The sequence below is a fragment of the Populus trichocarpa genome, chromosome 11 (genome assembly GCF_000002775.5).
Source record: "Populus trichocarpa isolate Nisqually-1 chromosome 11, P.trichocarpa_v4.1, whole genome shotgun sequence".
In the NCBI taxonomy this organism is placed as follows: domain Eukaryota; kingdom Viridiplantae; phylum Streptophyta; class Magnoliopsida; order Malpighiales; family Salicaceae; genus Populus; species Populus trichocarpa.
The window spans coordinates 15,666,865-15,679,437 of record NC_037295.2 but is presented as its reverse complement, the minus strand read 5'-3'; the positions used below and the strand labels follow the sequence as shown (position 1 = coordinate 15,679,437).

The following is a 12,573-nucleotide window of genomic DNA, read 5'->3' as shown; positions in this document are numbered from 1 at the left end:
ATTTTTATAAGCAACAAAAACTTCACAATCAATCTCAGATATATAATAGACCGCGAGAGAACTAGACAAAAACCACCGTGAGCTGACATCCTGTCAGAAGACACTTGGCAAAATCCCATGGACAGGCCACAAATCACCAGCCACCTGTCTGAGCTAAATGTCGGCCTAAAATCTTTGTAATCTTGCATGAATCCTGCCCTGTATAAAACCTCCCTGTAACTTTCCCACTTCTTCTTCTTCTTCTTCTTCTTTTTCATCATCATCATCATCATCATCATCATCAATTAACAAGTTACTTTAGTAATGAATAGTAATTTCCCCAGCTCTAAATTTTTTTTTCTAGTTAATTAAAAATTAAACTTTATTTATTTATTTATTTTTTATTAAATTATTCTAGTATCATAATCCAAGAATAATGTTTAATGAGTTAACCCGGATTGAATCAAGTTACTTTTTATGTTAAATATTTTTTTAATTTTATCATTCAATATTGGGTTGATTAGAAATTGAGTTTCATAATCTGTTTTAATTTGTTTTCTATAAGGATATCTTGATCTCATGATCAGGATTACGAGTTTTGGTATTTTAACCCCGGTTAAATCATGTTTTTTTTTATTATTTTTGTTCTAAGAGGTTATATATCTCGGTCTTATATCCTTCAATATTGGATTTGCTTTTTATTGGATTGTTTCCGTCTCATAACTAGAGTTGCGGGTTTAGCAAATTAATCTAGTTGACTCAATTTTTTTTAATTGATTTTTTTTCCAGTTTCATCATCTAATATTGTATTTGATCGGGAATTGAATTTCATGATTTATTTCAGTTTGATTTTTATGAAGTTATCCTGACCTCGTAACCCTGGAATAATGCTTAGCGGGTTAACCCATATTGACTTGGCTCATTTTTCTGTTATTTTTTTATTAAAATTTTTACAAATTTCATCATTCAATATTAGGTCCGACAAAATCAATTGAGAATTAAGCTTATAAGGTTATCTCAGTCTCATGACTAGAATCGTGAATTTGGTAAGTTAATCCGAGTTAAATCAGATTTTTTTTCTATGAGATTTTTTCGATCTCATAACTCAGGTCATGGGTTTGACATATTAATTTGGGTTATTTTTTATACTTTTTTAGTCTTATTCTTTAATATTGAACTGATTGGGAATCGAACTTCGTAATTTGATTTGATTTGATTTTCTTTCCATAGGGTTATCTTGATCTTATGACCCAAATTGTAAATTTGACAAGCCAACTCGAGTCGTTTTTTTAGGTCCTTTTCTAATTTATTCTTTTTTTAATGTCATCCTTCAACAATAGGTTGATTGGAAATGAAGTTTTATAATTTATTTTGATTTATTTTCTACGGTGTTATCACAGTCTCATAAATCAGATCATGAATTTGACATGTTAACCTGAATTGACCCAAGTCAATCCAATATATTATTATCTTAATATTAAAAACAATTATCATCTTGAAATTTGTTTTGAATCGAACTATATTTTATAGGTTGTTAATGTTGTTTTTGGATCCGGAAAGTTAACTAGATAACATCGACTCAAACCTCATAATTTATTTATTTTTCACTAAAAATCTCATTAGCAATATCTAAATATTACTCGGCATATTCAATGATCTAATTTGCTATACAATTTGTAGCAGAATCAAGATTGGGTCATTTGCGTAGAAGGGTCCACCAAGCTCATCAAGATCAAATATTCCAATGGCATAATCCCACATCCTTAGTTACTGACCACAAAGAAGGGATCCTATACGTGGCTGACCCACTAGCGCCACCCCTTTATTCACAGCTCAATATAAATCCCCATCATCACCACCTCTAGAACTTCGTATCTAGACCTTGTCCAATATCCAATTGGTCCATTTTTCTTCATTTCTTAGCTACCGACATCTCTATCTCTCAATTTCTTCCTTCAGGAAAGCCTTATATTCAACTAAAAATCAGATTAGCCATGCTAGAAGGCAAGGCAGTCATTGGTGAGACTGACATGCTTCAAACCATGCAACAAGATGCCCTTGATCTTGCAGCCAAAGCCCTCGACTTCTTTGACGCCACTGATGCCACTGACATAGCTCGTTTTATTAAACAGGTGAGCTATAAGATGCATATGGAGCATGCATGTTGTCTTTGTGGGCGCGCGCGCGCATGCAGGAATTTGGTAGCACACATGTACCAAGAATATTTAAACATACAAGTTTTGCAAATAGAATGTGAAACTTGAATTTTCAGGCTTATTTAAGTGGGTTTTGTGCTTGTGTTTGATGCAGGAATTCGATAGGATGTATGGACCAGGGTGGCATTGCGTTGTGGGAAGAGATTTTGGTTCATTTGTAACTCACTGCTTTGGATGTTTCATATATTTTCAGGTTGGAAGCCTTTCAATCTTGCTCTTCAGGGGCTCTGCTAGTTATCCAGAACCTGAGAAAAATCAGTTTGAACCCTTAGAACCATTAGGGACCTTAGATACAATGAAAGCTTGATAATCCTTTACTGTTCTGCTTTTCTGGTAACCCGCCTTGTAAATGAAAAAGAAGAAAGCACAGGTTCTTCGCTATTAGCCTCTCTTGTCTTTGGTTCTTCTTAATTACGTTGGCCTGCACAGGTTCTCTTTTGAACTTGATCAAGTTTACACACAGAGTTGTAGCGATTATCAGAATCATAATCATAATCATAATGTAAAATGCAAGCTGAAAGAAATTATTTCATTTTAGCATCTCTTGAAAATCAGGGATCACAATTACGAAAGGTAAAGAAGAAATATAAGAGCATCACATGGAAGATTTCTACCCGATTGGATAAATCAAGTAAAATAGTAAGAATCATGCAGAGACAAACCAGTTTTGGCAATGGGACGAGGGAACTGTGTGGATGGATCAGGGAATGGGTTCTTATGACCACATTTTGATACAAGACAAAAGATGCTTTGATGAGGGTTTTTTTTCTTTTAATCCTAATAATTACAATAAATTTTAAATAAAAAATAACAGCCATATTTTCGTGTGGATGTGTTGGTTCTTTAAAAGAAATCAATAGCTGTAGAAAAAGGTCTTTCTAAAAGGTCTTCTTAGGCACCGTGATAAGAGCTCATCGCCACTGAAGTTTCCAGGGCCTAACATACAGCAACTTTTGACACCATCACCGGGTCGCCCTCTCGTAACCTACAAGGAACTCAAAGTATCTCACATTAAAATATTAAAAAAATAATCCATTTGGATATATACTATATATAATTATCAGATTAAAAATTTATAAAATAATCTATATGAATGTAAACTATATATAGTTATCTCACATTAAAAAGTTAAAGAATTAATTCATGTGGAAATAGACTATAAAAAAAGTGAGGCTAAGTACTTATAAAATAATTTTATATTTTTTAAATTTATTAAAAAAACTCGAGTCTCACTTAAATTATATCAAGTCACCTAGGTTTTGGATTGACCTAACCAATTATAAACTCGGATTTTTATAATTTGAAACCTTATCAAGATTTTAAGGGCCCAGTCAACGGTCAGCCCAAATTTCATAATGATGGTTAGTGTACAGGATTTTTACATCTAATGATGCCAAGTGAATGCTAAAACGTTTATGGTATAATAAATTTAGACACTCAAAATGGAGTCATGGCTTTGGATAATAACAGGAACTTACAAGTTCTCCCTTTGTGAAAATGAGAGACTTTACAGAGCCACAAAAGTTCTCTAGGACTATATCATCCATATGTTGGAACAGTGGCACCTGAAACAGATTCTCGAAACAAGTTGTAATTTGAGACCAGAATATATGCGAAGCCCAAATATAATTGGACTGAATATGAATGTGGAATTGGACTTGGATCACAGTCCATTAAATGGAAGCTCAGCAATCTTTTCCTTTCAATCTTCATGGGCTAGAAGCCCATTGTAAAATCCCAATTCAATTGGATAGCTCTTTATCTAACATGTATAAAGTTCGACATAAATTAATCACACGATGAACAGATTAGACAGGAACGTACTCAAAAACCAGATTAAGATAAAGCACATCCTTCTTCGTTGCTGGAAAGAAGCAATGCCTTGAAGAGACAACATTGGAGTGGTTTGCAACTCACGGTTCTTATGCCTCTTATCTTGAAGAACTTTCTTTATACCAACAGTTTCATGGTCTCTGAACATTTTGCCTAAAGCCAAAAATGTAAAAAGGCAAAATGCAAACATGAGTGTCCGGTGATAATCTGGAAAGGATGTAGCAATAATACACTATCAAGAACCATTCAGGAAAACACTGTAGTCTAAAACAACATACCCAAGAAACAGAAAATATTGTACGAGGATGAAACATGTGATATGATGAAGGGCTCTGGGAAATAACAACAGTAAACACTGATGTATAGAAAAACCATTACGGAATTCTCCTAATCATGTATTTTCTTTCCAATCTTATTGAAATTTTATTTTTTGGGGTTGCTGGCTTAATTTTCTTTGCAGGAGGAAGAGAGGTGAACTTTATGCACCGAATGTTCTACTGATAATACCCCAAAACGTAGAACTTTGGACACAGCTTGGTGCGTTCCAAATTTATGTTAGAAATAGAGGGGTTACTTGATTTAATTGCAAGATCACTGAAATGACACAGCTTGGTGGATCTCAGAAGTTCAAACCCTGTTAAAAGAGTTATCTGCTAAAAAAATGCGGCTAATCACCATATATTAAACTGCAAGATAACAACATCAATTCGTTTAATAAAAATCAATTTGATTGACGCAGGTGTCAAAAAACTGGATATCACATTGTCAACATGACCAATAATTTCCGTACTTGTTAGTTGAAATTGAAGCAAGGAAGAGAGACCACCAATTCGTATATGCTCAAATAACAAAGCCTGAGATAAAAGAGCACTTGTACGAAAGAAAGCCACAGGCATGGTCAGTAGAAAGGCATGATAACAAAATTTGCCTCTGAATCTGGTAAAGCTTGAATGAAATTCCACGTTTCTATGTTAATGAGACTACGTTGGCAATATATGTACAAACAAAAACTGTCCTGCAATGCTTGTTTATCGAAGGTAGACCCTCCGAATCGCATTTGTTGGATGCTTCCCCTTGCCTGGGCTGCTGATTTTTCCCTGCTAGATAGTATGTTGAAAAATCAGATTGTATAAAACTATTGCATATAGTACCAAAAAAATAATAATCAAAAGAGAGCCACAAAAATGACACCCATCCAACAGAGACATCTTCAGACAGAAAAACAGAGACATCTTCAAAGGGATGTTGCATCGGTTCTTGTTTAAAGACATTCCATTCCTTTCAGACAGAAAGACACGCTTACCGCTTGCGAAATAGAACTTAAGGACTAAAAGCTCTGCATGCAATTCCAATAAGAAATACTCCCTGAGAAAGAAATTCCTCATGAATTGCTGAAGAACCTCATATGTCCGTAGACGACTATGCAATTTTCAGGGAAAAAAAAATCAAAGTTGAGGACAGAAAATTGATGATCAACAAATTGTACCATTTGTCAAACTAACACCGTTTTGTCACCCTTTTGTGGCACATTCAGTTTAGTCCCTCTTCTGCTGCAGTTTTGGCTCAAGGACATTTTTCCCATCACATTCTCTTTTCCAGGGGCAACCATTTTGTTGAGCCTACTAACTCTTACCTTCTCCTTAGATTTTGCAGTACCAGGTAACGAGTGTTGCTTGTTACCTCTATGTTCGGCCAATGCTGTTACACGGATGGTCTGTTTCTGAACCTGTGAATTTTAGAACAATTTCAACTTGTCCCATCATTATGATGTCATGTATGAAAAGTTCTACAAAAAGTATCACTCATCTTGGCAATCTATTGCTGTGTTAAGATAGAATGTAATAAATTATTTTAGACATACTTTGTCAAAAATCCAAAAGTTTCTGTACTTGGAAAAATGTTTTGTAACCAACATATCTTGAATTTGTACAAATTCTAATTCTAACCTTTGATTTCAGAGCTTCTTGGGGAGCTGATTTTGAGACATTACTTATAGCTCCCTTCCTAGAATTAAAGACCTCCTTAACTCGAACATCCGAAGTCTTGGACATGTTAGAATCTTTTTTTTTCTTCCTTGCTGCTTCAGTCATCCTTGCCACATTTCTGCTATCTGGAGTTTGTTCTTTGTTCCTCATCAATGTAATTGTTGAGCTCTTGACATCATGACCAGGTTTCAAAGACGATCCAACACTAGATTTGCTGGATGAAGACTTGCGATCTCTTAATTGTTTATTCTCATCATTAATCTCCACCCTTGATGCTTTTCTTGTAACAAAGCTTTTCCTAAGACCATTCCTCACAGCAGACAGAAGCCCACTTGTGTGATCAAATCCTCGACTTAATACTTCCATGTTCCCTTGCCGTGCTTGATGATCACTCCCAAATGTAACAGTACTTGTATTGCTATCACTTACCATAGCCATCCCAGAATTCAAACTACTTTCACTACCACCTTGACCGGATTTAGCTTTTAAATCAGTTTCCTTAGCATTTCTAGTGAAGCTCTTCCCAGAAACCATACTTAATTTTGACCTAGAAGTTCCTTTAGAATTTGCTAAGCTTAGTTTTGGTTTTATTTCATCACTGGGTTCTGAATTCACCCTTGAAGACTTATCATTTAACACCTTAACTGGATGCTTCTTATTCATTGAAAGATCACATTCACCTCCTCCCCATTTCATGCCTGCATAATGTTTTCCCCTTGATCTTGAGACAGAGGATGGAATATTCGGGGAAGATGGTCCCTTAAACTCAAAATCTGAAGACATACTCCTCTCACTAGAATGAGCAAACGCAGCTTTTAACCGGAGAGAAGTACACTGGTGGAACCTGTAATCATATTGTTTTAGTTGTTAATGAACATCACTATTGTAATTTAGATTTTCACAAACAAAAACCCACTGCTAAATATGGAAAAAAGAAATATAAATAAAGATGCTTACGGATGGCTAGTATGAAACCACTTATCATCTCTGCAATGTGGAAAAAAGAAACGTATTGGTATCACAAATACAGAATTTCTCTTACCGAATTCTGAAAAAACATGGAATTCTAATGGTAGTTCATAACATAGAGAGGAAGTGAGGAACTCACACATCTTGGTAGTTAGACTTTTCTTCTATTGTGAAATCCACCCACATTGGTGCTTCAATTTCTTCCTAAACGTTGATCAACAAGCATAACAAAATTAAAAAAAAAGTGTACCTAAAGAATGCATTAAAATCCAGATAAATTATGAACTCCACCATTAGCAAACAAACAGCCGCGGCTATTAAACAATGTGAAAATGAAACGAAACTTGAATCAACTGAGCCTAAAAATTCTGAAAAGAAATCCAATAATTTTAATTCCGAACCATATAATGCAAGATATTCCAATGATGGAAAAACACTAAATAACTGTAATTGTTTGCACTAAATTATACTCAAATCAATTCAGTTGAGACAGCTAAGTCCAAAATCAACATTATATATATACATACATACATACATATATATATATATATATATATATATATATATATATATATTGTAACAAATTTTCCACATGAAATCTAAAAACCAAGAAAAAAATTTACTAGAAATCAAATTGAAAAAAAAAATCCACTAAAAAATGAAAATAAAGTTCCAAGATTAAAAATATACAAGAAATAAAAGATCTGCTATATCATTATCAGAGATACTACCAAGATACCAAATTCAAGGGGCAAAAATCCTCAAAATTTCAATCAAAACCTGTCAAAGAGAAGAAAAAGACTCGTAAACCCCATAAAAATCCCTTAGAAAATAGGAGGAGAGATTTACCAGAAATGCCCAGTGATCCTTGGCGTTATTTACAAGAGCCATTTACGGATTCTTTTTAAGTGATGAAGAGCTCTTCAAAGAAAAAATCACAGTGTTCGTGTTTCTTTATTGAATTCTTGAAAAGAACCCAAACTCTCCATTTCCAGTCTAATCGGCTTCTCTCTCTCCACTTTTTTGTTTTTTAACAAAATTCCCATTGTGGACAGCCTTAAAACGACTGTGTTTTTATTTTACGTGACAAGACAGGTGCCTTTGATCTCTGTTTGAGTGAGTCATACACCGTTGGATTGGTGGACTAGTTGGGGTATACCGAAATTTTACGGTCGAGATCTGCTATGTGAGGAAGGTGGGAAGGTAATAGTCTGGTTTTTACGGGGCAAGTAATTCGACCGTTGGGAAATTTTGAAATATTGAAGTGGAGGAATAAAAGCTAGCCTCTCGCGCTGGTTTCTTTTGTCACATGAAGGACTAATCAGGAGACATTGATAGCATACGAATTAGAAAGAATATTCTCTTAAATGTTTTTTTCCCTCCCTGTTCTATCCTTTATCACCATGTTTGATAAGGATCAGGGAGGATAGAAAGTCGGTTTTTAAGAATGAACAAAAATTAACAGAAAGAAAGTGATAAATTTGATAGTATTTTTATTTTTTAAACTTGATAGTATTTTTTTAAATATTAAAACTACAATATTTTAGATCGACTTGAATCAATTCACGTTAACTTATTAAATTTATCATTCAGATTATGAGATCCTGATAACCCTATAAAAAATAAATAATTTTTTTATTACATTCAATTCTCAATCAATATAATATTGAAAACAAAATTCTACTAAAAAATAAATCGATCAACATGAGTTAACCTGTCAAGTATAGATTATAAAATTATGATAACCTTTTATAAAAAAAATTGAAACAAATTATAAAACTCAACTCTCAATCAACCCAATGTTGAAGGGTGAAATTAAAAAAAGAACACAAAAAAACACTTGAATCAACCGACCAAACTCGTGACCTGGATCATAAGACCGGAATAACCTCATAGAATACAAACCAAAATAAATTATAAAGCCTAATTCTCATGAATCAACCTAGTATTTAAGAATGAGATTTTTTTAAAAAAATCCAACTAAAAAAAACCTTGAGTTAACCGACTTAACTAATGACTCGGGTCATAAGACCGTGATAATTTCATAAAAATAAAATAATTAAAATTATAAATTTTAATTCTCAATCAACCCAATTTTAAAGATCTAAATGAAAAACAAAAAAAAATAACCTGAATCAACCCGAGTTAACCTAACCTGCAAAACTTAGGTTAGAATATCAGAATAACTTCATAGAAAATGAATCAAAAAACATTATAAAGTAATGTTAAAGAATGATATTGAAAAAAATAAAATAAAAAGTGGACAGAAAAATAACTCGAGTCAAGACAGCTAACTTGCAAAACTCGCAACTCAAGTCATGAGACTGAGATAACTTCATACAAAGAAAAATCGAAAAAGATTGTAAAGTATGATTACCAATCAGCCCAATGTTGAAAGATGAAATTGAAAAAATAATAATTAAAAAAATTGACCAAAAAATGACCCAAGTCAACACAACTAACTCGTAAAACTTGTGATCCAGATCATGAAACCGAGGTAACTTCATAGAAAGCTAATTGAAAAAAATTATAAAGTTTGATTCTTAATCAACTCAATGTTAAAAGATAAAATTAAAAAAATATATATATTAAAAAAATTGACTCGGGTCAACACGGCTAACCTGCAAAACTCATAACCTGAGTCATAAGACTAGGATAATTCTATAAAAAGAAAATTGAAACAATTATAAAGTTTTATACATATTAAAACCAATGTTGGGGGATGAAGTTAAAAAAAAAGTTTGAAATTAAAAAAAAAAAAAGTCTTAAAATTTTTTAAGGATCAAAGTGAAAAAGTGATTGGTTTTTCAGTATACATTGCTAAAGTGAAAATCCAAGCTCTTTTAGTATATGTTATCTAGATCTATGATATGTGTTACGTTGCAGGTTAGATCATATTTTTCTTCTTAAAATGAGAAAAAAAATCAAAGAGTTGTTAATGTTTTTTACTACTAGAAAGAAATTAAAATCATGTATGAAATGATCTGATGTGACTCGTTCAACTTGGTGGGTCTAAAAGCAACTTAGATGACTATTAAAAACATAGTTCGATCCAAAATAAATATTCAAGATGAGATTTTCTTGTTAAATATAGAGACAAAAACATATTGGATTAATTTGAATCAACCTGAGTTAATTTGCATGTTAAGTCATGAGACCATAATAACCCTGTAGAAAATAAATCAAGACAAATTATGAAGCTCAATTTCAAATAAACCTAATGTTAAATGATAAAATTAAAAAAAATCAATTAAAAAAATAACAAAAAATAATCGTGGTCAACCCGGATTCACAAGTCAAACCCATGATTTAGGTAATGAGACTTGGATAACCCAATAAAAAGCTAATTGAAATAAATTATATAGCCCAATTCTTAATCAACTCAGTGTTGAAAGATAAAATTTTAAAAAGTAATTAAGAAATGACATAAAAAACAATTCGAGTCAACCCAAGTTAACTAGCCAAACTCATGACCCGAGTCATGATACAGGGATAACCTCATAAAAATCAACCAAAATAATTAGAAAGTCTAATTTTCAATCAATTTAATGTTGAAGGATAAATTTTAAAAAAATTAATAAAAAAATAAAAAAAAAACTCGAGTTAATCCATCAAACTTATAGTTTACGTCATGAAACTTGAATAATTTCTATATAAAAAAAAAGGTTCAAACCCTATAAATCTAAGACTCGTTTATATCATCTTTCACCAAATTAAAAAAAAAATCTAAAATGATATTATTTAAAATAAAAATAATTAATCTGAATTAATATAATAACTTATCAAACCCATTAACCCAAGCTTTTAATTGGATCAAAATTCCAAACAGGGCATGGCGACTATGCGAACTAGGAATTGTAGTTGCAATGTTGCAAAAGATTTTTCATGGCCAAAAAATAACAAAACTATCTGAAGTACATACAAGATAATACGAGGATAGAAGGAGATTAGTTCGAGATACTTTAAAATCCTTTGCAGCCTCCTCATTGGTTGATTTAAACCTCAAAGATCCCCACCACCACTTGTCTCTCTTGTATTCTTAACCACTCGTTCTTCTGATTCTCTTGCTTTCCTTCACATATAAGCTTAGCACTTCCTTTCTACACGCTTCCAGACTACAATTTTCTGCTCTTCGAGAGAGATCACTAAGTTCTAACCCAGGGAAAAACAGTAAGGATTGTCTGGAAGACAATGGCATCTCTTGCTAGCTCAAGCACCATTGCAAGACCACCGCATTTCTTGGCAAAAAGGGTTCAAATGCTAACCCTCTTAGAGATGTTGTCTCCATGGGAAATGGCAAATACATCATGGTAGGTTTATCTCTCTCTTCTCTAGTTTTTTTTTTTTGGATGGGGGCTAATATATTTAAGTTCATTTTGGATAGGGTAATGAGTTGTGGTATGGACCTGACAGAGTGAAGTACTTGGGACCTTTTTCAGCTCAGACTCCTTCATACCTGACTGGAGAATTCCCAGGTGACTATGGATGGGACACTGCTGGTTTATCAGCTGATCCTGAGGCCTTTGCTAAGAACAGAGCTCTTGAGGTAACCTTTTTGTCACAAAAATCATGACTAGTTTCTCTATGATGAATAATAACCTTAGAAAAATCATTTATGGAATGGAATTTGATATAAAATGTGACTTAAATATTACTCACCCAGTACAATATGTGATATTGCGAAGCATTCATAGACATATTTTACGAATGGATAAAGGATTGATGGGCTGGTGGCTCCCCTAAACTGTAGCGCAATTTTTTAGGTCATCCATGGCAGATGGGCTATGCTAGGAGCACTAGGTTGCATCACCCCAGAAGTCCTTGAGAAATGGGTTAAGGTAGACTTCAAGGAACCAGTTTGGTTCAAAGCTGGAGCTCAAATCTTCTCAGAAGGTGGCTTGGACTACTTGGGCAACCCCAACCTTGTCCATGCCCAAAGCATCCTTGCTGTCCTTGGATTCCAAGTTGTCCTCATGGGCCTTGTTGAGGGATTCCGCATCAATGGTCTCCCTGGAGTAGGAGAGGGTAATGACCTGTACCCTGGTGGCCAATACTTCGACCCTCTTGGCCTGGCCGATGATCCAACTACATTTGCCGAGCTCAAGGTGAAGGAAATCAAGAATGGCCGGCTAGCTATGTTCTCCATGTTTGGATTCTTTGTTCAGGCTATTGTTACTGGAAAAGGTCCCCTGGAGAACCTCTTGGACCACCTTGACAACCCAGTTGCCAACAACGCCTGGGTCTACGCCACCAAGTTTGTGCCTGGGTCATAAATTGACATTTACTTTCTCGGATTCCAATGGAAAGATCTTGCCAGGATTGTCGTGGTTACTGTATTTCTAGATTTGAAGATTTTGTCGTTGGGATCCAGAGTAAATTGTACAATCTGTTTCGTTGTGTGATCCGGTGTAAATTGTTGTGTGAAGGGTTAATGTTTTCTTTACAAGATGAACCTAGAGGCATGGCATGCGCTATACAAACCTTCCTGCTATGCTATTGTATCAAATATTCGGAACGCTGACGAAAAAACAAAGATAGAGCCATTATAGGTATTCAAGAGACTAAGAATAAACACGGGAAACAGTGTTTCT

At 33.8% G+C, this 12,573-nt stretch overlaps 2 protein-coding genes and 1 pseudogene across 7 annotated transcripts; 2 read left to right on the top strand and 1 right to left on the bottom strand.

Annotated features, from left to right (window-relative positions):
* The first annotated feature begins 1,841 nt into the window (after window positions 1-1,841).
* Window positions 1,842-2,579, top strand: LOC7460859 (uncharacterized). Its single transcript, XM_002317494.4, has 2 exons — window positions 1,842-2,111; window positions 2,290-2,579. Exons 1-2 carry the CDS (start codon window positions 1,974-1,976, stop codon window positions 2,500-2,502), a joined length of 351 nt encoding a protein of 116 aa, XP_002317530.1. The 5' UTR covers window positions 1,842-1,973; the 3' UTR covers window positions 2,503-2,579.
* Window positions 2,580-4,682: 2,103 nt separating this feature from the next.
* LOC18103383 (uncharacterized) lies at window positions 4,683-8,025 on the bottom strand. Of its 6 annotated transcripts, none has more exons than XR_008056757.1 (7): window positions 7,832-8,025; window positions 7,122-7,186; window positions 6,971-7,000; window positions 5,975-6,857; window positions 5,515-5,754; window positions 5,332-5,393; window positions 4,683-5,128 (listed from the first exon to the last, which is right to left on the bottom strand). XR_008056757.1 is itself a non-coding variant. In XM_024580937.2 (6 exons), exons 1-5 carry the CDS (start codon window positions 7,871-7,873, stop codon window positions 5,521-5,523), a joined length of 1,254 nt encoding a protein of 417 aa, XP_024436705.1. In that variant the 5' UTR covers window positions 7,874-8,025; the 3' UTR covers window positions 4,683-5,128; window positions 5,515-5,520. The 6 variants fall into 6 exon arrangements, 3 of the variants coding, with proteins under 3 accessions (XP_024436705.1, XP_024436704.1, XP_024436701.1); XR_002976744.2 differs by having other exon boundaries at window positions 4,683-5,125; XR_008056756.1 differs by having other exon boundaries at window positions 5,332-5,754.
* A 3,133-nt stretch (window positions 8,026-11,158) lies between these two features.
* Window positions 11,159-12,428, top strand: LOC7460858 (chlorophyll a-b binding protein 13, chloroplastic-like; annotated as a pseudogene).
* The last annotated feature ends 145 nt before the right edge of the window (window positions 12,429-12,573 follow it).